The following is a 26,779-nucleotide window of genomic DNA, read 5'->3' as shown; positions in this document are numbered from 1 at the left end:
CAAAGAAGTTTTACTTTGGAAAAGAAAAATAAACCTTTCTTTATTATGTCATGCACATCCATTTTGCATATAGAGTGATAAGGAATTGGTTACCAGTATGATGTACTATTCTATTTGCTGCTTTCATCAGAAACAATTCTGTGGGAAAATATGCCTTATGGTAGAAAGCCTCTGCAATATAAACAGAAACTGGGGGTGGGGAGGGGAGAAAAGTGAGAAAGCAGTATTGTAAAAAGAGCCAATGTGCAGGTGGATTGTGAGCATTACTCACAATCTAAAACTAAACACAGGTGTACGTATGGGAGATGCTAATGGCAAAAAAGCGCACCATGTCCTGTTCCAGGCTGTGAATTTGATACAGGTAAATAGTTTTATACTTGGTTTTGTACCATCAAATTCCATACATGCACATAGTCAAATGTCTAAGTTTCCCACAATATTACAGAATTTTTCATGTAATTTATTACTGCTGTTTGATAACAGTTACAAGGGCATTTTTTAAGCCTTTGCAGAAATGTCGTCTTTATTTATTCCTCATGAAATAACTAACACAAAGTCATAGATAACAGGGTACGTTTTGTTATGCCCAGTCCACTGTCAGCACAGTAATACAGAAAGACTTCTAGTGTGTGCATTCTCTTGTGGAAAACCTGTACTTCATTCATAATCACAATGCACAGTGTTTCTGGTGTTTGCTCATGGACATGAAGGTCTGAGCCATTAAAACTTGCATAACTTATTTGTGAGTTATTTTTATTGAAGTAATTGGAAAGAGTTTAAGTCATTGACAAATATATTCAAAGGAATTTATTTGGGCCTTCTAAACATATAAAACAATCTGAATAATATATAGAGCTTTCTAGATACATTTTAACATGAGTACTTTTTAAATAATGGTCAATTGATGGCAGTTTTCTGTAGAAGAGAATGATACTCAAGGAAATCGTCTTTTGTCTATGCTAAAATGGTTCCCTTAAGTCAATTAATGTTAGCTTAACCGAACAATATTATGAGACAGGTAACTCCCTGAAAGCATCCTTAAATTGTCTTAATAATTTGACCAGTTTCATATGATTAGAAGTCTGTTCTATATGCAAAAGAATTTTTAATAACTTACTTTTGCTTTTAAGCAATATTAGTATTTTGATTGCAAGAACACATATACAAATATGTATTGATCAATTATAATTAAAGCCAAAGTAACAATATTCTTACCTTCAGATCTTTTTATTGCCTTATTTGTGGCTCTGATTTCAATGCAAAAATTTTCAATAAAATTGGACCACAAAATGGCAATAATAAAGAGCTCTACTAAATAATGATTATTAAATTACATTTTTCTATATAAATCTTTACTGATTATATTTCTAGCATCCCTCACTGTCAATAATAAAACTGTAAATGTAAAAAATAACTTAAAGGAAAGGTCCAAAAATGCAAGGTAACCAACAGTTCCATAAACAATAGAAGATCAAACGATTAGTCTTTCTTTTGCAAAATGGATTTTTTAACACTATTATATTGGTAGAAACAAATTAAAAATGGCATCCTCAGAGTCATAGGAGAAGATTTACCTATTTTGCTTGATCAGTTTTTCTATTGAGTTCAACTTGAATTATTCCATATTTATAAAGATTCTAATGTTGTCTAGAAATTTATATTCTTGGAGTTTAACTATCTAGCATTTTGAAAGGAATTAAATCAGGAAGACTAATTCATTAAAAAAAAAAGAGACTTAATGTTACGGTATTTTTCTTGATTTTTTTTTTACTTAACCAATCAAAACCCTACAAAAATGTAATTTCTTGTATGGTTTCTTTAATGTATTTATAAACATTAACAGCACTGCCACAGCTATAACACTGATGAGTTTATTCCCTCTTCTGGGGAACACACTTATTTTGTCTTTTAGGTATTGCTTCTATAAGCACTTCAAAGATAAGTATTGTCTTTTGCACTTTTTCTTTTTTTTTAGCAGCGAATGTTTTATCCTCACTAGAGAAATAATCAATGAAAAGAGAAAGAGAAAAGAAAATCCTGCATCACAATTGGCTGTCACTGATCTATAATGTCCCAATGGATTTGAAAAGAATTGGGTAGGGAAACTGAAGAGCATAGACTTGATTTCATTGTGTCCATCCAACCTTTTGAATATAAATCCTCAGGCACAAGAATGACCACTTTCTGCCAGTATTGTTTTCTCTATCTTCATATAAAAATCTGTATAGACTCATCCATTTAAAAATAGCTTTTCTAGCACTCATGTCCTTGACCTTCTTCCTATCTCAAAACCAGTAGCAGCAAGAAGGAAATTAATAAAATCTTTAATAAACAATAACACAAAAAGACTTTTTGACACATAGAACAGAGAAATGCAAGACTTCTCAATAGTCCCAGAGGGCCTCAATTTTAATTACCCCAGAGGACTTAAATTTTAATTACTTTTACTTATGTTTGATTAATACAAAAGATGTTCATATATAAGGATGGGCAACAATCGGAAAAAAATAGGTATAATGCCCATGTATAAATACAGGCTAATGTGAAAAAAGGACTTTCTAGTAAAAGTGGTTGACATTCTGGGAAAAAGAAGTGTTACAATGAATAAAAAACAATTGGAAAGATAGAGAAAATGCTAACATTTTAGAACAGTCTTAGTATATTAAACTATAAAATTTACAAGCAGCATTTTGAGGAATTTAATTATTAATTTCACTGAAATTAATATTTGTTGCAGATCTGATTCGACTATGGTTTTCATACTCTGGAATCAAAGGGATTTTATGAGAGAAAAGGTACCATGCTAGACTAAAAATGATGAGGTAATCTGTTTTTTCAAAAGACAGCTGCTTTTCCTGTAAATGTAATATTGTTTAGCACAACTCAGCCTATCAGAAGCAATTTTAACTCTTATACATAAAAAAAGGATCTTAATGGATCACAGAAACCAAGATTAAGACTATACACTATTTTGATTTAAGTAAAAGGTAAAACTATTATTGTTTTTAATAAGAGCAGAGTAAACAGAATGGTAAGAAAAACTTAAAATCTATTAAAAAAATTCTTCCTAAATTCTGTTTAGAAGAAACTCTAGAACATATTGATGTAGGTGTATAAAAAGAATCTGAAAGCCAAATTTGGCTCTTACTGTGGCTAGATTTTACATAATCTAAATAAAACAAATCAATAATTTTATTTTTTCAGCATAAGAGAAGTGGAGTAGTCTGAAAAATTTCACATGAGAATAAAGTTTCATTTTGGATAAATTAAGGCAAATTGAAAATCTCTAAAAAAGAAATTGAGAATAAAAAATAAAATTGAGCATAAATTGGGGATAAAAATGATCAAGGCACAGAAAACAAATCTACCAGGGACAGCAATTAATAGAAGTAATCCTATTTTGAAGGTCAGTATATGGGTAGAGTAATCATATTTCTACTGTGTATGAATATAATATAAGCAAAAGGAAGATCTGGGAATAGAATTAAAATTCAATTTCTAAGTTCATTAGGTATCTGTGTAGGAGAACTGAATGCTAATGTCTATATTTAATTGCAATTATAATTCTAGAACCTTCTTGTTTTGGTCTCAGAAGCTTATGTTTATGTGAAGCAAATTTTGTAACGAGGTAACATCTTTTATTCAACAAGTTGTTATAGTTGGGGAAAAATGGACATGCTTGTCTGTGGAAGGCTAATTGCAATTCAAAAGCTAACTGACTGTGGAAAACCAATATTGAAGATTTTGCAGCTGATTTCTAATTAGGACAGAGGAGCATTTAAAAGATTTAAACCAGTACAATTAGGCTTCAGAACTGAAGTTCAGTTTGTGTTAGGAAACAAAGATTTCCATGCATGCTGATGCTATTAGAAGGAAAGACACATCTCCAAATCAAATGTCCCAAGTAGGAGGCTGCATGTATTTTTTCATCTCAAATGGTTTCAAAGGTTTCCACTAGGAAAACTCTTTTAACTATAACCAGAATTCCTTCTCAAAATTGCTAGTGACAGAAGACTGTGAGGTTCCTGCTTTTGGACCATGAAATGTTTCCTAAAGGATCAGCAAGGCTTTAAAGAAGAGGTATACTTGGTAGTCCTGTTCCCAGAGCCTGTGCATCCCTGAATATTCCATTTTTAAGTGCCTCTAGGATTCTAACTGATTCAGCTGAGCAGATACAAAGTATCAATGTCAAATCTACTTCCAAGGCAAAATCTCAAAGTATCATTACTGCCAGAAATTATCAACCCTAAAGGGAAGTACAGATGACACTAGTATATTTGCCATATGAACTTTATTAGATCAAATAGTCTAATTTTCCTTAATTCACCTGCATTTATTCTGACTGAATTCCCTACTTGCAGTTTGCTCTCAGTCATAAGTGGAAAGTCATGAATTGGCGGCTCTAATCAGGCAAAGATGTGGATGTATGAGCCTCAGAAAGAAATAAAATGTAGTATTTTTATCCCTCTTGAAATGTTAGAAGAGGCTCTATAGACTGTTCTGGTCATGGTTCATCTGTTACATGATGGAGTGAAGGAACAGTATAAATTTGCCAGCTTTTCATGAGCTTCCAACATGCAGAAGATACACTAAACAATGACATCAGAGCCCACATGCTTAAATTGAATATAAGATTAAGAAAGAACTGGGAAACTGTTCTTTTGACTCCCATATTTGCAACAAAGCCCCAGTGCAGCCAAAGAATTGCTTTGTGTATAATTAGATTAAACACACAGGCTTTCCCTTCAATAAACTCACTTATAAGATGCGTTAACACTGGCAAGGAGGTATAATCTGAAATTAGAAAAAAAACTCATCTTGGAGGTTTACTTCTAGTTTTGTTTTTCTTCCTACTGTAGAGCAACAGCTCAGTCATTATGAATGAAACTTGAATATCCAGACTTTTCTACCTCTTTCCTTCAGTAAGAACCAAACTGCCTGTTTAAGTGAGAAGCCATAACCCATTTGAAGACAAGACCTGAAGAGAAAAATCTTACATTACTATCTACTTTTCTCTTTCAAAAAACACAGTTTAAAAGTGATTAAATGTACTTTAATGTTTCTGCAGTTAAAACTCTTGCGGCCATGAAAACTCTTCTCGTATTCCCTCCTGCTCCTTGTGTACAGCTGTCCCTTGATTATCCAGTTCTCCAGGACACATTCATGAGAACAGTACCTGAATTTACTACTCCATGTTCAGACTTTTACGCCTACAATAGCCTGATTTTTTTTCTTGTTCACTGTCTGCGAACAGTTTTTATGATTTTATAGGGCATAAATACTTAATCTTTCCCACTTCCAAACTTCTTCAGGTCTGTGATCAACAGAGTATTCACTGTATAAATCCTTGTTCTCATGTAGTTATTATTTTCGTTGTCTGGTAGAAAAATAATAATTTCACAGTCAGTAAAATCCTAAGCAGTGCTGACAAAGTCATGGTTGTTTGATGACTACAACACAGGCACCAGCTCTTCCAATATTTAGGGACGCCATCTGCAGAAAAAAGATACAAATTAACTCAACAGGAACAAGCCATGCAAGATATTGCCAAAGTGCTGTGCCAACATTATTCCAAAATGGTCAAAACTAATGGGAGTATAAGCCATTAAAAATAAATGCAACTCAGAATATTCTAGCATTGTAGTTTTGAAGTTACTTACTCACATCTGACATCTTTCACTTGATAGTGTAAGAACAGAAAAAAATAAGTGATTTTCAAGCTGTCATCAATTTTGTGAACTGTTGATATGCAAGGAGCTTCTATAATCTGTAGACTGTAGCTGATGCTTCCACTTCAGTCCCTGAGACAAGGTCAAGGCTACCAATACCAAAATTGTATAGTTCCAGTATTCCTAAACAGGTTCAAGTGTCCTTTGGAATAAGTTTGGCAGCTTTAGACAGTATTCAAGACAACACAAGGTTTAATAACTTTAGGAGACTGGATCTTGCTGAAACTAAAACAGTAGAGTCAGCTGGTATGTAATAATACTAATGGTAATACACTGTAATTAATGGTACTGTACATATCAAAGCAGAGGTGTTACATGTTTCCGATCTGTCCAAACATGGTTATTTATTTTTTTTATGTGGACTGGTGGATTTGAGAAAAGAATCTTTCCAAATTGATTTTTTATTTCCTACAGAATGTCATAAAAATGCTCTCTTGTCATTTAATGAATAGTAGATAAAAAAGATGGGCTTCTGCATTAACTTTATACCACGTATGTCTACCTTTAAGCTTGACAACAGAAGCCCCTCTTTACAATCATAAAAAGAAATAGGCATTTTTGAGTATAAGACATCTGGCCTATTTTAAATGCTTATTTTAGGATAAGATCATGCTTTCGAAGTATGTACTTTTCTTCACTAACTTTAAAGGGAACTTAGGGTGACTAAATCAGATGTAAATATCTACACTGGTGGAACAATTTACTTTTTCAGAAAGTGTTAAAACAGAATTAATAACAGAAAGTGTTGAAATAATCTTTTGTTTCTTTTTAAGTCTTTGCTGTAAATCCAAATCTTTCCAAGCACTACTGTGACATAATAAAATACATTCCTTCTACAACCAAATCACTAGTCCCCAGCTTTTTGAATTATACCACTATTTCTATTATACCTGTTAATTCTGATACGGTTCAACATTAGAAACATAGATACAGTTCAACATTTCAAAATATCCATCAAACATAAGAAAATCGAATTGAAGAATGAAATAAAAACTTGGCTCTCTACACAAAGTAAACAAATTTCATATGAAGGCTCTTCAGGACATGCTGGTTACCAATTAAAATTCCAGATCCATTGTGGTACTTTTAATGACATTTCTTCTTCATGAAGAAAGATGAAAAAAATTAATTTGCTATAGAAATTGATCAGAACAAGAATTTTGCCTGAAAGGTAACAAGATAATATTTCTAATGACTGTTTATTCTGTCTTTTTCCGGTTAGGATCTAATTCTCTCTTCTGTCTTCAGAGGAAACTCCTGACATAATACTTGAAAAAATACTATGACTAGATTTACAGCTATGGCAACCTCAGATACTGTACTTTTTTCAGAAAAGTAATGGTTTTATGTACAACTATTGAAATATGTTACAGACGAAAAAAATAAAGACTTTATGATTACCTGTGTCCATTCATTAGTTTGAGGGTCATATGCTTCCATAGTGTTCAAATATGTTTGACCATCATAGCCCCCTACTGCATATAATTTGTCACCAAGGAGACAGACACCAACAGCATCTCGAGGCATACTCAGTGGAGCCACCATTGTCCATGTATCAGTTTTTGGATCATACCTGAGGAAAAAGAAAGGAAACTGAATGTCCAGGGTGTAGATAAGTGAGAATTCATGCTTATCTTCATTTGAATATAGCCCTCTTTTTCTGGAAAAAAAAAAAAAATCCTTTAGCAACTTTTGCTCAGCCAACCTTTCGGAATAAACTAAGGTATTTGTGGGGTAAGGTGTCATAAAAAGAGATTTGAGAAGGATATAAGGGCTATAGCTGGATGTATGTACATTTTTATGTATATATTTTAAATAGGATATTTCTTGTAGCATATTAAAATATTCTTTCTAAAATTATATTACCCCATACTTTAATTTCTAAAATTATACTATGCAATGTTCACAGCCAGAAAACCTCCCTTTGAATTCAGGGAATATGCTTAACTGCATTAGAGTTAGATTCTGCTCCTCATACTTGCTCAAGTGAAGAGAGTAGTACAGTTTTTAAGACATAATCACCATAGAATTTTTAAAACTGAGGGCAAAATTCCTTTTGTATAATGAAAGTCATTTAAAAATTAAACACTTAGCCTAGGCCATTAATTTAGATATTGAATAACAATGTAAAAATTAGTTAATTTCAGAAGCCATTCTATTGTGTCTATTTTAGACATCTGTAAAACAGAAATGAATCACCTTTTGACAATGCCTCTTAGTTTATTACTAAGGATATCTGGAGTAGTAGGTTAAACTAGATAGATACCTCATTTTTAGATGACAAATATTACTAAAATAGAATACTCTATCACAATATGATACAAAGAATTTCATCTGTCCTTAAGCATCTCTACTATGTTGTAGAATCACTTATAATAACTGGAGAAAATAAACAGTTTAAGGATACAAATCCTTTGACTGACTTTAGTAATTTGCTTAAGTGTAAGGCAGATCACACTTCAGGCATGATAATTTCTCTAAAATAATTATAAAGGATCTCTATAATGGCTAAAAATCTTATTTATTTACAAGTCCGCTAACTACTATATTGTTATATAAAATTCATGGCATTCAAAATGGCATCAAACCACTTTCTCCTACACCTTTAAGAAACAGTATTAACTATAAGTTTATTTTTTTTGGGGGGAGCCAAATTCTTTCAACATGTTTCCTCTAGTTTAAACTTTATTAACTAGAAGTTGATAATCCTACAGGAAGTTGTATATACATATGCTTCATTCATATTCTCAATAAACAACTAGTAGGAATACTGTTTGAAGTCCCACATTATATTTGAATAATGGAAATTTTTTTTTTTTTTTAATATAAATAATGCAATAATGTTACAGTACTTTGCTTGTAAGTGTCCTTTGGTTCAGAAATATGACCTTCAAATTGGACAATAACAGAATTGTCTTTAACCTTGATTAAATTATTCTTGACAGCTAATTACATTTTTGGAAAAAAGTTCTACTCATCTATTGGCTGCTAATCCTTCTGGTTTTATGAGGAGTTCTCTAGAAAATAAGATGTGAAAATTTTGTGTTCAACTTTTTATGTTTAAAATACCATTAAATTGATTGTGTTGTTCATTTTACTTTTTGAAAAAAATTTCTTTATTTTATTTATTCACATTTTTTCATTTTGCTATCTTTCTTTAAAAGTTTTGAGTTAAATATCTACATAAGAGATAAATGTTTTTTAAAAACTTGAGAGTAAAATACTTTAAAACAATGCTTGAATATGTGGAAAGGAAATGTTCATGTAACAAGCCCCCCAAAAAAATTAATTTTGAATGGATTTTTTCAAAGACTGTATGACTTTTTCAACAGCATCATATGCCTCTAGCTGAAAGTTTCCCAGCCACTGAAATGCACCAGCATGCATTGTATTTTCACCTGCCTAAAGGCAATAAATTTTAATAGACTCTTTGACACACTACTCTTGAATTACAAGGGCCAAGGTGAGGAGGTGCAAAAGCAGGGGAAACTAAATACATTTGACATCTTTGGACTTTATTCCTTTTGTAATAAACAGATATGCAAGGCTAAACAGAATTCTTATAACTCAATTCTGTCAACAAAATAGAACTGCACAAGAACTTGTTTTTTGTAATTGCCAGGAAAATGTCTGAGATTTCTTATATCCTTTCTTCTGTCAAAAACAACTGTACATTTCATCTTTATAATAACTAGGTATGCCCTATGGTCAGAAGGGTTATGATAAAAGTTCCTGAATGTAGAAAGAAATAAATTTGAAATCAAGGAGAGATGAAGGGGAAAAAAGTATAGATCACTTGCTTATGGTTTTAATAGCTCTCAAGTTTTGAGTAACATTTGGAAAAGAAAGCTACTTTATAAAATCTGCCAAAATATCTCCAAAATCTTATAATTCTTAAAAAAGGATCTAGTTATTTTACATTTAGAAAGGAATACAACATTGTACTTTCCCAGCTTGTGAAGAGCAGACAAACATAACTATTATTTTATTTTAGAATGCTTGAATCCATAGGAAATCCTTTACAATTGCATCAACCTTAGAAGAGTTCACTCTGGGAGTCCTAATTACTGTTGAGCAGGATTTTAGCAGTAGCATTTAGAAAACACATATCTGCTCTCAGTAGATTTACATAATCTTAAAAATAAATTTTAAAACATTATGTCTGGTTTGACAGTCTTCCAGGAGCAAACTGGTATTTTAATAAAGAACATCCTATCAGGCTGTAGCAGAATGACAAAATGACTGAAGCAGAGACTCATTCCTGAAGAAGGAAAGAGACTTAGCTAAAAAAGATGCCCTAGATATTTACAGAAAGTAAAACTTTCAGACAGATGTAAAATAGCTTACTATAATAGACCTCATTATCACTTATTAGTCTTCGGTTTCCTAAGTTATTGAGATGTTTTTATTTTTTGAAGATGATGTATTATTTTTGAATACAAAAACAGACACACTAAATCACACCCTAGCCACTTTATATAAAGTTATCAATCACTGGGAGGACCATGAGAAATTTTTCATGTTTTAGTGGAGTCCACTGCTTAATTCACATCCACTCTATGCAAGCTAATAGCATTACATGTTCTGATTTGTTAGTCCCAAGTTTTAGCCTGGAAGCTAACGGCCCATGAAGTACATTATCCAAATTTTTTGCTATCAGTGCAAAAATACCTAGACAAGGAACTCTGTATAATGTCATTCATATACCAGTACATAAAATAGCTTAAGGATATGTGGTTTAGTTTGTTGTTACAGTCCCCCCTGAGAAAGACAAATGTGATGGGATGTGGTTTGTCTTCAACACCAGAAGGGTTTTCTTCTCAGAGACAGAAAAATTAAAGAAAAGCTCCCTTACAAGTACCAATAAACAGAAGTAGTTGGACAGATTTCATACTTATTAATGTTGTCACTAGTAGTCTTAATATAAAGTTATTTCATTGAAAATTCTGGTTATTGTTCCTTATAAACAGAACCCCACAAGGATAGGCCCTGTAAGTACAGGCATCATGGGATTTCTCTGATGAACTTTCCATCTGTTGGAAATGAGAAGTAAAGTATTTGCCAGTCTGTGATCTTTGCTTACATACAGTAGAGATGGGAATGGGTCTAAGACTGAGCAAAATCATATGGATAACATAAGGAGTAAGTTTTAACTTATAATTTTTGGATTACATATTGGGTAACTGGTAAATGCCAAGCCAGATACAGCAGAAGCAATACCTGACATTTAATTAAAGTTTAACCCCTTCAAAATATAAATAAATAGATCTCTCCCAGTGCCTATCTTTACTTGCATGTCAAGATAAACCAACTACTCAAACGTATCCAATGTAACCTTTGCAACATGTACATATTTGGAGAGTGTATTTTCCTTATTCTATTTTAAAGCATACAGAAGCAGAAAAAAGTCAGACCTTCATGAAACATTTGAAGAGTACCTTCAAATTGAATGCTATAACCACTCCAACTGTGCCCTACTGCCCTACTAGATATTCTTGAATTTGCAAAATATCCACCTGCAAAAATTAGGGTATGGTAAATACAGTGTATAAAGCTTATATCAACACAACAGGAATTGACAGTGCTGCTAAAGGAAGCAATGTCATGTACTGTAAATATCCATCTCTTAAGAAGTTCTATATTTCTTTGCTTAGCTATGTTTTTAGAGTTACAAAACACTTCTAAACACAATTTGGTGTTATAAAATTATTTCAAAGCTGAATTTTTATCTCTGCAAAGTTTAATTTATGACTCTGCAATATGTAATATCGTGCCTTAAAAACAAAGTTTTCTTAAATAAGATGTGAAAATAATGGATTTTTGTGTCCATGATAACATACAATAGTACTGTGATTAAAAGGGGAAGAAAATAACCTTTAAAGAAATTGTCTTCTACAAACCTCTATGGACTTTTTCAAGTAAATAATAATTTAGCATTTCTTGGGGTAAAACCATCTGTTTAATTTTACTGTCACTTAGGTAAGAAAATTATGCTGCTGGACATTATTTTGTATTCATAAAATGCATGTATAATTGGATACCTTTCTACATAGTCCAGCAGTCGGGAACAATGGTTAGAAGCAGGAGCATCATGCCCTCCAACTGCATAAAGAAAGCCATCACACGTAGCCACTCCTACACCTCCTCTTCTCTTACACATAGGAGCACACATATTCCATTTATTTGTGTGAGGATCATAATATTCCATTGAACTCAAACACGAACTTCCATCCCGACCTCCAACTGAATATAACCTAAGAAAATACACACAAATAAAAATGTTAATAAAACAAGACATCAAAACTGTAGAAATAAAACCAAGAAGCATCTGGGGGTTTTTATCTGACATCAGCGAACAGGAAAAAGAAAAAAAAGATAATCTCTCAAAATCATATGAATTTCATATGGTCAGCAAACATAGATGATTTTAATATTATTACCAAATTCACATACTATTTAGTGCTTTGCCCACCTGAATAGAAAGGAAGATATTTTCTTTTTGGTAATGGATATTTTCATTCTTTGATTACAGCATATACTGCCAAGAGTGCCATAAGTGACATGCAGATTTGTCTATATAGATTTATAAATCATGTAAGCAGGGTTGCTGCCTAACTGCTCATCACCTGTGAGGTGGAAGTGAAAGCGCTAACTTATAACTGGTAATCCAGACAAACAAGAAATATGCAATCCATTTATTATAATTTTTCTGTGTTTTTATCATGCATCAAAGTAGTGGGAATTAGTCTGACAACTGCTGTCCTTATTTTAATATCCTATCTTGTGTAATTCTTTAATACTGCATAGATTCATAGGCTTCTAATACTGCCTTCCTGGGGAGAAAAAAAAAAAGAAAAAAAAAAACCTAGTACTGCACAAGCTTTGTATGCTGAAGTACAAACCATATGGAAAACCATAGTCAGTCTTTGATCTAGTATTCAGCCTATTCCAGATACAAAACTATCAATGGGATGCTCACATCCAGAATGAATTTTACACTTAGAATATAGTAGAGATCAAAATTGCAGTGCATTGCAGAAATGAATACTGCATTATGTTTTAAACATGGGTTTTTAAAAAGTACTTACCTCAGTTTCAAGGATCTTGGTTATACTGAAGAAAAGTCTTGCTCACACTAACATTAACATGTCTACTCAGCAAGTAAGAAAATGATACCCCCAGGCACTGTATCTTGATTTTCTTCATCAGACTATATTATGAGGATTGAGTTCTATAGGGAAGTCATGAAAAACTTCTGAAAATATTTTATATTTGAAATGGCAAAAATGTGGTTCAACATAAAATATATTGTGTTTGTAACTATCTGCAGACAAGAAACTTGTTTCCTTCCTCCCTTTATAATGGTTCCCAGGAGGAAACAGTTCTGATTTTTCTTTCCCACTATTACCATGCTGCATTCTTTTCTTATATGAGTCCTTTTGCAGTCTGTTGCCCTTTTTACAGTGCCTGCAGATTAACTAATAGAAACACAGCCTATTTTAAAGTCCAACCACTGAGCAATTTAGGATGCAAAAGCTGTCTGTGTGAAGCAATTATTCATTTGGAAGCTTTTACTGTCCTAAGTGCTCCATGAATTCAGAGCTACTTAAATGTGCATTTACCATTACGTTTCGTTGACATGGATGCTGATGAATAAGGAAGCACCATACTATCACTAAATATGTCACTGAAGCCATAGAACATTTTGGTACTGCCTGACAGACATACTTGTGCTCTGACTGAAGTAGCCAGGAGAATCCATACTCCTCTATGAGAGATGTTAAAGCAAATATACTTTTTTGCAACTATTTCTGTGAATCCAGACCTAAGACATTTACCTTTCAATATGATTATCAGATATATACAGGTGGGATAAAATTTAAGATTAAGACACCTACATGTAAGTGTTAATCTGTGGGTGTCTACAGTGTCTAAATTGTTGTTATGCACATGGTAGTCAGACAAGTCTAAAGAACAATTTATTTCATCAGCCACAACCATACTTCTTTTCTTCAGCAGAGAATAAGAACTGCGGAAGAGCACTAAAAAAATTTAAACGTGTGATCCAAATACATTAACATTAACATAAATATAAATATAAGCATTTACATATAGGTGACTGCATGGACGTTATCTTTATTTTCAAAGATGGGACTTGGTTCATCACTTGACAGTGATCAAACATCATCTGTGACATTTAGGGTACAGTGACATTCCCTGCAGGCTGGCAGATATGACAAAGACTACACAGGAGAAATATGCATGATTGCTGGAGGTCAAGTAAGCTATCCTGAGGCAATTCAAATGGCAGTAGACACATGTTGATAAGTGAATTGATCCCTAAAAATGAAGGCCATGGTTAACAAGCCTGAGATTTCCAAATAGATTTCTAAGTAAATATTTGGACACCTAAACACCTCACAGAATTTTAAAAAATGCAAAGTACCAACACTTCTGCAGAGTTCAGTGTGAATAATCATGTGTTCCCCCAATTTATATACCAGCCACTTTCTTTATTTCTTTTGGCATGAAAAGTTCTCATCTATTCCGTTGTCTTTCAACTGAAATAAATCTATAAGCTGGTATTTCCATAGTGAAAGCGAAGCATTTTTCATTCCTCTATTTCAATTAAGACAGGTAGTAAAATATAGCCAAAGGCATTCCTGAGTTGCTGGTAAAGAGTTAGCAAATGCTGTTCATAAGTAACTGATAAATGTTTCATCCAGAGATTGGAATGACCTAGTTTTTGTTAAAACACTCTGTGCTATGCAGAACAAAACAAAAATAATTTCCAAAATCAGATTTTGGAACTATCATTTTACATTTTGATTGTGTTTATACCTCAGCAAGGAATAGTTCATAAGACTAACAATAAAATTTTATTTCACAAAGGTCTAGTTCAGACAAATACAAGTTGGAAACTGAGTAATTGTTTTAAAGTTCTGGTTGTTGCTGAACACCTGTCAGCCAAATTTCATAATCCATAGTCACAAAGGCCCTAAATGACTGCAGAACAACTCTGCAACCAGTGCTGAACGTTCAGGATACTGTACAGCTACCTGAAATTTTTGAAATACTTATATTCAAAGATATTTAGTAGTCTTACTTCCTTCTTAGTGCTCAGGGTCCTATTTTATTAGATGACTTAGAATGAATCCATTTCTGCAGCTTTGTCTTTCTTGGTAACAGTTTATAGTAAAATTTTCTATAAGGAAAAGTATAATGTATGTCTCTAAGAAGGCCTGAAAAACCTGGCATTACTGAGATCAGGTATCAGTCCTGCAATTGCAAGGGCTGCTCTTTTGCCTCTTAACTCTATTCCATTGTATTACTTCAGTTACCAGGTACCACCTCTGCTCTGGATGATTTGTTGAAAGTACTTGTAAGTAGACTTTCATTTTCATATGCAAGTACTTTCAGAATTCAGAGATGAAAGATAATCCAGTGAGTCTGAATTTAGCAATTTCACATTGTTAATTTACAATATTATTTTAGTAATTTTACCTTACCTCACATACTACTTCAACTAGCATCAAACACATGGCTCATTTTTTTCTATTTCTCCCAGATTACTGGTGTCTATAGACTTCTTGTAGATGTCATATCTCTTAACAGCTTTTGAGTACCTACAGTTTTGTAAGATTTTTATTTTCAAAATTGAGCGATTAAAAAGAAAGCTTAAGAAATAATCATGATACCGTAATAGTCACACCTTCATTCATTTTTGAGTTGGGAATATTCTGTTAACAGAATTGCACCTTATTGTATAACCCATCAAAGCTGTTGGGATTTCTATTATAATTATCACTGTTTAGAGGGGAAGATCGACAAGGAAAAGAAAGCATCCAGTACTGAGCACTTTTATCTCCACTGATCACAGTGAAAATTTTGCCTGTGGAGATGTTATAGATTTCTATTCCCCAATGGTTCAGCTTATTCAGACACTGTGCGTAGGTACCAATTTAGACCAAACTCAGTCTCCTCTGAGCTGGAAATCTGTCTTTTCAGGGTTTGGTTACTTCTTTTTGTATTAAGATGGATAGAGATTCCTAAACATTTTTGTATATATTTATGTACAAAATGGCTAGAAAATGCAGTAGAGGTTTCAAAGTAGGAATCATTAGGAGAAATCATGACTGGCTGGATCAAAAGCTTTTATCTCAGTGCTGTCATTACAAACCTTTGATAAGTAATCAAAAAAGCCATTTTTAAATTCAGTTTGACAAGCCAACCTCAAAAGACCAGACTGCCTTTGATGGGAGGTAGTATGGCTTGTGAAAACAGTTGAATCATGCCTTTCCTGCATTTCTTAATGAGGTTTTGCCTTTCAAAATTCTTTCACTGTGAATATCAAAAAACATTCAGTCTTTTGCTTAGGCCCCTTTGTACCCTTTTCTGCCCTTTCAGTGTGCCTGAAAGAGCAAGAGAGAATGACTCTGGCACAAAGGATATCTGCCTGGTAGAACTGAGGGGAATGTAATAATTTTCATCAGTGCCAGACTTCTGTATTGCTCAATCAGTCCATACCTGATCTAGGAATCAGATTGTAGGAGAGGAAAGATATCTATGCATGCTGCCTTGGTAATGCCAATGAATAGCAGTTCACTGGCAAAAGTTGAAAACCTGATAATTTTCTGAATATAAAGCATTAATGAAGTCTTATTTCTGTGTGTAAATTTGGAATGGTATTTCTTGTATTTGGTGCAGTAATGCAGTAGTGGAGTAAATTAAAAATTTATACAGTTTGACCAAAAAAAAAAGTGAAGAAAAAAAAGTCATACAGTAAGTGCCTGCAATTAAAGAAATAGTAACTACTGATAGAAAATATTGAAAGAAAAATACCCTGCATGGATAATATAATTACTGCAAAGTTCTACTTCCTACACTAAAAGTATAGTTTCCTAATAGAAAGAACCTATTTCAAGTAAATTTAATTCTAAACAAAGTTATATGGGCTACATTTTCTCTGCAAGACCAGTCATTGTATGCAGATTCCACCAGTTAAAAATGTTCTTGATTGTATCAGGCTATAGGATAGTTAAGGCAAAACAGTCTTTATAAATTAATCTTTTACTACAGCATGAGCTTAAGGCCTTTTATTTCCTCTCTTATTTATTAAAAAAGATACAGTGAATCTGTCATTAAATAAGAAATTGTTATTGAATTAGCAGATTACTTTGTCCTAGACTGAGCTAATGTGTTTATAATATTCATCTTCTTTGTGAATTTAATAATTTTAGACCATACAGCTGTTCCATTTTGTTCTGTTTCAGTATCCATTTATTGCATGATTTTGACTAAAATATTAAACTTTATCTACAACTTTTTGTAGTTTCTACAGTTAAGGAAGAAATTTTTCAACATGTGTCCCTTTTTCCCTATAGGGGGAGGCAGAATAATTGCCTTTCTGAGAAAAGAGTTTGAACAACAGCAGTACTTAATAAACAGCACATTTATAAAACATCAGCAGTGTCAAAACTGTCATAAAAGAACCTAAAATAACTTCTACCGTATTTAAATTAAAGTATCAATTTATTTATAGGTCAAAATACATTTAGAGTAATATATAGTAAGAACAGAGACAAGATTTTAAAAGTTTCTACGAAAAAATTCTAAGGCTGATAACTTGTGGATTAGTCTTTGAAATATGTTTGTCATTCTTCCCATTACAAAAGGATTTTATAAAATTAGTTACATCTATAAAATTCCTAGTAAGGAATTAATATCATCCTAAGTCAAATTTCATTTTAGTCCCAAGTTGGGTAGATAATGTATGGCCTGTTATGGAAACAGACACGTGAAAGCATGAACTTTTTGACAAGGAAAAGCACTGCTGTATTTCAGTATCAGGCAAAATATGCATGTCATTCATAAAATATTGATCTAAAAGTATTTGTTTGTAGTAATTGAGAATATTGTGGGCAGAAAGCATGCAGTATGAAACATATTTTCTCTCTTTACATGACTGTAATTATGTATGCCAAGTATAGTATTTTTCTTAGCTCAAATGCCATAGTAAAAGAATAACTGAATCACCAATAAGGCACAAGAGCAAAGAAACCCTCAAGCCAAAAAAGCCATGAAAAAAACTACTCTGATGGGAAATATAATTGTTTCAGTCATACTTTCTTATCTTGTTAGCTTGGCATGAAATTCTAAAGTGTTACTTCATCTTTAAAAATCACAATTACAGCATATTAATACTTCATTTATTTAATAATATTGAGCCAGTTCCCTAGTTTTTACTGAAGTATGAAAATCATCAGTGCATTGCAATTATATGGATGACTTGAAAAAAAGTCTTAGATCATTTAGTCTGCGACCTTCACAATGAACAAATCCTTCTCAATTCAATGAATTCAACCAGTAATGAAAGATTCAGCTGAAGTTGGTCTACCGAGTCAAAAGATATTTCATTTTAGCCCAATATTAGCTATTAAGAAGCTAATCAAGTTTCAAATTAGAAAAATAGAACTATCAGTTAACAGTGAAGATGGCATAGTATTCTGTTCTGCTGAGTTCAGTAGGTATTTGAGAGCTGCTCCAACGGCTGCTGCCCATAAAGATATTTAGTTGAATATCAAATTAGATATTTAGCTTTCTTTAATTTCAATAATATTTAGATGTTTAAATATCCTTCCAGACTTATGCATGCGGAAATAAGAAAGTATGTGTATGCATATGTATATACACACATATGAATACATGTGTGTATACATGTGTGTATGTAATTCAAGTAGATGCCTACAGGTGGTCAGGGGAGTATCTAGACTTCGACTGCACTGAACAAGGGCTTCCTTCAGGTCCCAGCATATAGGCACTAAGTACTTTTAAAGACAGCCTGGGATTCTCATACGTCATCTCCCACTAAAGATAATAATTAAAAGCCAGACTTTCAGAATAATCCAGAATGTGGGATGCTAATATCTTTTGCTGTTTTGACCATGAGAGGTAAGACAGTGATTGCTGAATGCTTTTTAAAAGTCTGTGCTTAATTGTGGCAGCTGCACAATTAAAAAAAATTGGCTGTGAATCTTTCTAGGCATCGTCCACACTGCCTCCTACTGTCTAGATTTGTATGTATGTTACATCTGAAAGCTTAAGTTAGATGGAGTGACCCGATTGCCTTTTCTGTCAGGTATTAGGACTAAGTTAACTCACCACGTCTGCTTGGTCTGAAGTACCCTTACCTGACCAAATTAATGCATACCTTAGTATGTTATGTTCATTATCTATGTAGAAATTGTTGTTCATTACAAAATTTACAGAAAAAAAAGAACTATGTAGTAAAGACAAAATGTTTCTTATTACAAAAACTGAATGGCAGATCTTACAGCAAATAAGTCACACTAGCTGTATACCAGTCAACAGTCAGCTAGTCCAAAAATCCTGTTTGTGTGGATGATGGATGAAAAGAAGTGCATAGTGGGGTGTATACACTAAAAGATGTAGATGTGCAGTAAACATGCAAAATAGAAATGTGGCCTAAGCATCTGGGAGCCTGACCATAGTGTATCAAGAGAAAACAGGCTCATCAAGTTCCCGCCCTGCAATGCAGCAATGTCATTAGCATCTGCCATGCTTCCTAACTATCACTTGGGTTCTAAAGAACAGTACATTCTAGCTGTGTATGCGCCTGCCTTGGACTGTAGGAAAAATATTGTTCTTACTGTAAAGTTTCATGATTTTTCATTGTCCTCTTCTAAGAGTCACATGTATTTCCCTAACTTGTATCTGTTCTAGCCCTTTTTAAGGCTAGCCTAGCCACATAAAAAGAAGTAAGCCTGTGCAGAGACTGCTATTTTACAGGTTGGATGTAAAATACCAAGTTAAATCTTGCTTGAAAAAGAGAGAATACGATGCATATTGAATTGAATTGCACATTCATTTAGCTGCATGGGACCCCCACATAGGAAATATAAATTTGTGTGCAAAAGTACAAAAGATCAGACCAGGGCACTGAATTAGTAATAAGCTTTAATGATTCTGCTAAGAGAAAATGCCACAGATAGTTTATTATATAATGCATGAAAGGCAAAGAAGGAGAACTCCTGAAGGAGGTTGTAATCAGCCATGCAATCAAGTTTTGAAGGTGGTTATGTGAATGCAATACAGTGCTAATTCTCTTGTGCCAAACACTGGACTCCTATTAAGGACTTTGTGGAATTATTAACCTATGCCTCTCCGAGGTCAGTACACAACAACTATATTCCTGTGAGTGACTAACTGCAAGACAATTTTGAGAACCCTTCTTGTGCTCACGCTAATTTGGTTTGAATTCTGTTATTTTCTTGAAAATGAAGGTTCAGCAAGCTGAATTTTCTAATGCTCACTTTGTAATAACGCCTAATAGTCATAAGGGACATATTAAACTAAAGCAACTGCTACTTACCACAGGCACAATATTGATCTAAATAACACAAGTTTCATTCCAGCTTTGTCTCATTAAATGACCTGAAAACAAAACATTCCCCTGCATATATGCTAGCATCTGTATTGGCCAGCTCTCTGTGTTTCCTATTCAAAATGAAAAAGAGAATAGCTGGAAAAGTACTGCTAAGACAATAATCCAATTTATGGAAATCCATTCTTAAATGAATCCAACTATCGCAAAACTGGTGGAACCGAATGAAGGTAACTGAATATAAATCAATAAAAAACATTTTTTAAAAAATAAAGCTAGATGTTATTAAAGCCTCTCCACCTAACAAATGAAATTGAAAATGTAACAAATGAATTTGCATGGGCGTGAGGGAACAAAATAGTAAATACACATATACATATGTATTCTTTTAAAAAAAAAATCATTGGCATGCTCTATTTCTATGAATGCCTAAGTAGAATTAATAGAATGTGGAAGCCATTCTAAATCCTATCTGCTACAGTCAAGAAACAAACAAAATTTGACATTGCCTACTGATAATAAATAATTTCATAAAGGACACAACCACAAAATCATATTTTTACATCAGAGTGTCTTTCAATAGAAATATGAGAAGGGAATACATTTAAATATCAGTAACTAAGATAAACAGGAAAAAGGAAGGAAACATGATTGATGGAGAAAGATGAAGCTTTCCAAATGACTCCAATGTTAAAGATGATGGATTGGATTAAGAGGATCTATGTTTAGAGTTTTGTTCCAATAAAAGAAAATACCTTTGAGTCAGTTTAAGCATCTTACCCTTAGTATTTGTATTGCATTTTCCTGCTTAAAATAATCACCAGTCATAATTCAGATGTCTTTCCTGAGATTATGAATTGTGACTCTTGTCCTCAAGAGTGTTTGAGCATTTGGTTACTTCCTTTGGTACCAAACTTATGAAACAAGAACCACAGATAGATCTATGGCACCAACCTCCTGAAAGCTCAAATGTTTTAAAAATGTTCAACTCAGCTTTTTTCAAAACTGCTATAAAAAACCGGTGAACCCTGGCCAGAGCTGGTAATTTGCCCCAAGACAGATCTGTGGCTTGGGTACTTGAAGCCTATCCCCATTCTTCATCTTTCACCCTTGCCCAGTTTAAATGGCTTCCTTACTGTCTTCTAATAATCCTGTCTTCTCCAAACTCCATTTAGACAACATTTTGATAGGCAACCTGATCTCCTAACTCAGCACAAAAATGTCCAGTATGTGGCAATTATTTCATGATTAAGTGTGCAAAAATCAATATTGCCATTGTACTGTTTGTAAGTGCCCAGGTGCTGGGGGGGGGGGGGGGGGCTGTGGGGCTGCCCTGTGCCGGACACAGCCGGTTCCAGCCGGCTCCAACCCGCCCACCCCCGGGCACCGCTCAGCCCCACAGACAAGGCCGGGGTGCCTCGGGGAAAACAGGTTTCAGAAAGGGCAGAAAATGGTGCAGAGAGAGAGTGAGGAGGGAAAAAACCAGAGTGAGAAACAGTAGAGGCAACACCAAAGTCAGAGAAGGAGGAGGAGGTGCTCCATGGCATTGAAGCAGATATCCACACCACCACCACACTGGAGCAGCAGGCTATTTCCCGAAGGACAGCTGCCTGTGGAGAGCCCGTGATGGAGAAGGGAAATGCATGAGGAGGAAGGAGCAGCAGAGAGGAGCAGTTATGGACTGACTGCAACCCCCATTCCCCATCCTCCTGCACCACTCGGGTGGGGGTAGAGGAATCAGGAATGAAAGACAGAGGATGAACCTGTGAAAGGGGTGAAGAAAGGTGTTTTTTAAAATTTGTCTTTGTTTCTAACAACCCAGAATCTATTTTTCTTAGCAATAAATTACATTAATTTTCCCCAAGTCAAGTTTGTTTTGCCCGTGACAGTAACTGGTAAGTGATCTTGCTGTCTTTGTCTCAACCCATGAGCTTTCTCAGCCTATTTTCTTCCCCTGTCTAATGAAGGAGAGTGAGTGAGCATCTGGGTGTGCATTTGACTGTTAGCCAAGGCTAACCCACCATAACAATGCCAGAGTAACTCCCAGTTCACAGCATCTCCTTTCTTCTTCCCTCATTGTACAATGCAAAACCACAGATGTAATAGAAATCCTAATACTAATGATAATAACAAAAAATCCATTGCTGCTGCTTTGTTGAAAGAATCAGATACAAGTCAGATAGATATTGATGGGCAATAATATTTTCCTGCAGCATTTTTCACTGCTGTTTTACTTTTCTTCGAAGAAAACAAATACTTATAAAACTTTTTTTTCTCAAATAAAAGTAAAAGATGATTTGAAAGGGCACTTAAAATAGTTCTATTTTTAAATGTTAAGGTTAGACAATTCCTTGCTTTTTATCATCTATCATAGATCAATAATGGTGTGTGATATTTGATAAAAACAACAGCAGCAGGTAGAAATATCAAGTTCACTAAAGCACATCTTTGAGGATGTGGCAATCAATAAAGGGCAGACCTTCCTTCTCCTTTGTTCCACGAGATGTTACCACGTGAATGAACTGCTTCCCAGTGTGTGCCAAAGTCATTATATTTGACACTTAACTCAATGTACTGCTGTGATGTTGTACCATTTAAAGTCAATCTGCAGATCATAATAACAGCTGAGTATTTTTTCCTTTTGTAGCACAGATTTACTGATATCTGTTGAAGAGAACACAAGTAAAGGGCCAGTCTTTCTGCCATGAAAGCTATAGTTACACAAAAAGAATGCTGATAATTTCCAACATACAGGTAAAAACTCAGGAATATTTTCTGTAATGTAATTTTATGGCCATATAATAGGAAAATCTAGAAAATTTTCAGTTATGGTTTTGTCACAATTATTTGGAATAACATAAATCTGTATGATACAGAGAGTCTCTTTTAGGTATACAGTCCAAAGGATAGTGTATAAACTTAATTTTATTTTTACTTACAGTTTCCCCATTAGAATAAATTTTGTTCTGAAATTAAATTACATGAAGAAAATTAGTGTAAAGGTTCAGTGTTCTTAGGGAATGCATACTTCTTATATTAAAGACTTTTTAATAGAAAGCTAATAAATAGCTACTGTAGCCTCGGAGGCAACTACATTTTAAGTTACTGACAAGATTAGTATTTATTGGATTGAAACGGTCAACTAGAATTTTTTTTTCTTCTTGATTGTGAAAATGAAGAAATTAAGACATAATCTTGAAAAAGTAAGTGACAATTTTAAAAAATTTCTGGAAAACATACAATTTTTTTTGTACTTCTGGTTTCCTAGTGCTTTTAACTTATGCTGTAGAAGAGTACTATGGCTTCAGCATTATGTCCTGTAAACTGTAGAATACTAGTCCTACATAGTATATATTGCATACTAGTTATATGTCACTTATGTCAGCCCCCAAAGAACAATTCAAATAAATCATCCCAACTTCTGACCTCTCCTGTTATCTGCATATAAAAAGCACCATCCTTTCCTGATTTTTTTAAAGTTTAAATCTGTTTCACATTTAATGTTTTAACACCCACATCTGTTGCTGATGTGAGAGAGTTCATGCACTCTTTCTCTTTGTGTCTGTGCAACAGGGTTGTTAACAGTAACAAGGCAGAAAAGAAGATCCTGCTTCCAGATCAGAAGGAACTACTGACCATGTTTCATCCCATGAAACTCTACAGTCATGGCCAGTCCTACAGTAGCTACCAAAGTATGTTAAAAATTGATAAAGGCATCAAGTTAAAAAAAAAAAAAAGTACTTCAGATATTTATTTTTCTGAATTTCTGACAAATTCAGCAGGATTTTAGGGCTTCAATAATTAAAAGATTTTCCAGACTGTATTTCGATGCACACACTGACACATTCCTTTTCAGGTATTAGGAAAGATTTTGATATAATATGCCATTTTCAGTTTAAATTTGAAAATGTATTTCAGTGAAATAACATTCATTTCTGTGTGCCCTGTTTTGCCAAATTCAGATAGTATTGCTTTCCATTTGTTTGAGCAGCAAAATAATTCATAATTGACTTGCACAGACTATACAAGTGAGCTTCAAAAACATAAGTAAGCTTAAAAAGGTTCAATACATTAAGAACTAATAAGAAGCTACTTAAAAATCAATTGTCTCAGAGCCTAAGGAGATCAGAATGTAAAAGGTTTTATTTTTTATTTATTTCCATCAGAAGCTTATAAAGAAATACAATTTTCATCAAATTTTATGGTACTATGTATCATTTTTTTCTGCTTAAAATGGCTTTAACTGGAAAACCAATGAAGCAGACCATAGAGGTATGGAGATCACAAATGGAATAGTTTCCAGCATTAAAACACAAAAGACGAGACTATATTTTTTCAAGTATTTAAGAAGCTCACATTTGAGATATTTAGCATACAGTACCCCTTTTATGTAAAGTGCCCAAAGCAGTGTGGGAGATATACACATAGAATAGTTTCTAACTTTCTCACTTCAAAGACAGTCTAACCCTGCTGCATTTTATTTATTTACTTATTAAATTCAGTGCAGAAGAAAAACATAAGGAATAACCAGAAAAAGGGTCCTCAGAACTACCATAATAAAATAGTTCCTCCTTTGTTGAATGTTAAAGCCAACATTTTGTTTCTCATTGAGACATCTATTTCTAATATCCTTAGAATTTATTTAAAAAAAAAAATTCCATAACTTTCTGCCTAGTTCAAAGCAAAACACTCAGATGAGGAATGCAGCATATGTCAGTTGTGTGGAACAGCAGTGTAGTAAGAATAGCACCAGAGAGTTGAAAGGTTTGGTCCTTACATATGTTTTCAAGTTTCAGATCTCAGCATATGGGATATTTTTTAAAGATGGTTATTCAGATTAAAAAAAAAATAAAAATCAGTAGTATATTTGTTATTTGCTTCAGTGTGACCACTGCTTTTCTGTTTTCAGTGGTGTCCATTCCACCTTTCTGAGACACAGATAATATCTCTTTTCATTTAAATGTGTTCTAAGTAAGTCATGCAAAATTGAGCATTTATTAACTGAGAAGCATTAAATACATGCTCAGCAGTGCAAAAGAAAGATACCTGGAATATATATACGTAATCATTTGCAGCTCTTCATAATTTTAGATCTATATTTGCAGGGTTATTTGTGTAGATCTTGTCTCTGCTAGTTTTCTGCATGGCTAATACACTATTGAAACCAGATTCTTTTAGAGTAACAGGGTTATTAAAGCAGCTTTGTCCATTTGATCTATTCTGGAACATTTCAGTGCCACTGTGACTTAGTAAGAGAAAGCAATGACAATTAAGCTTCAGTAGTTTGCAGGTGATTTCACAACATAAAACTAACTCCTAGTGTCATGGATGAGAAGTAGATCATCTGAATATATAATACCATGAATTAAATAATATAGCATTAATAATGAATGCATCCAATAAAGCCTGTTTAATCCAGAGTTACACTGCAAATAGGACACAACTGACAAACTCTTAAAATTAGTTAACACTTTTAAAGCCTGTAGTTTTAATTAATTTGAGATTCAATTTAAAAAATATATATCTGCATATTGTCATAATGATGTGATTATGGGTACTCTGTCAGGCCTCCTCCTGCTGCTACAGAAAGGTACACAACCTCCTATAGGTCTTGCAACATTGTTGTTTGGGCTAAATTAAGCTCCTTTGTTGACTTTTATATTCAGTGACTCTTACAGTCAGTGGAAAGAGTCTGACAACACCAGCAATCAATTCAGCCTACTTATCTCAAGCCTGTATCTTAGGTGTGATAAGCACAACCTAATATAAAGGATTTTTGAGTGTTTTTCCAACTGTAATCAAAACTGAATTATTTGCTCCTGGAAGAAATGGGGCGGGCAAATTTTATTGGATTGTTCAATTATGAAACAGCATAGTCTACCATGAAACCCAATAGCCTTAATAAGTCCTTTTTTTTCCCATAATCTTTTTATCCTAACTTGCATTAACTATCTTTTTCATGTCCTCAACATTTACTCTCTCATTCCATCCCACATCTGCAGCTGTTTCTCATCCTTTTTTCCTTGCTGTTCAGTAGCAATAAAGTATGAGGAAAATAATATTCCAGAAATTTGCCTTACTCCATTGCTCCCACCCTTCCCAAGGGATTCTTTACTGACTGCCCTTTATTTATTTTCAGTTGTCTACAGTGGGATTCATCTTCCCCACTTAAATATCAGAAACGTAGAAGTCAAAATCTGATATCAGAGTCCTCAGGTTTTCTATACAGTTAGTAGAGAAAAATGGGCACTTAGAACAATTCATGCTGTCCTAACACAAATGTCTAAAATAAGTAAGACAAATGATATCCTGAAAGCACGTATTTCTTCCATTGACCATAAGGCAAACTTAAGATGATTGGCTCACTTGTAGATGTCTATACAAAAATCTCTGAAGTTAGGTGTGATGAACTTCTCCCCCACCTCTAAATTATTACAGTTCACACCATACTTTTTTTAGCCACATAGCTAAAAGCCAATACTTTAAAAGTGATAAGCAACAAGTAATACATAATATCACATTACCATAAAATAAGTTTTAGTAAGTGCTATATGAAAATTTTATTTTTAATTGAAAGTTTGAAATGAAAATGAAAGTTATAAAAGAGAAACTTAGAATATGAAAAAAAATAGAATTACAGGTTTAA

General features: G+C 33.5%; 1 protein-coding gene across 2 annotated transcripts in view; it reads right to left on the bottom strand.

The window, feature by feature from the left end:
* Positions 1–5,287: 5,287 nt before the first annotated feature.
* Positions 5,288–26,779, bottom strand: part of KLHL1 (kelch like family member 1) — a 234,295-nt gene continuing 212,803 nt past the window's right edge. For both annotated transcript variants that reach the window (XM_075046094.1, XM_075046095.1), the window contains 3 exons: positions 11,771–11,983; positions 7,131–7,302; positions 5,288–5,493 (listed from right to left, as the gene is read on the bottom strand). In XM_075046094.1, coding sequence (XP_074902195.1) covers positions 5,434–5,493; positions 7,131–7,302; positions 11,771–11,983 — 445 coding nt within the window. In that variant the 3' untranslated portion in view covers positions 5,288–5,433. The remainder of the gene's footprint in view (positions 5,494–7,130; positions 7,303–11,770; positions 11,984–26,779) is intronic.

The sequence above is a fragment of the Buteo buteo genome, chromosome 14 (assembly GCF_964188355.1).
Source record: "Buteo buteo chromosome 14, bButBut1.hap1.1, whole genome shotgun sequence".
In the NCBI taxonomy this organism is placed as follows: domain Eukaryota; kingdom Metazoa; phylum Chordata; class Aves; order Accipitriformes; family Accipitridae; genus Buteo; species Buteo buteo.
The sequence above is the reverse complement of the archived record's forward strand: the minus strand, read 5'-3'. Positions and strand labels throughout refer to the sequence as shown.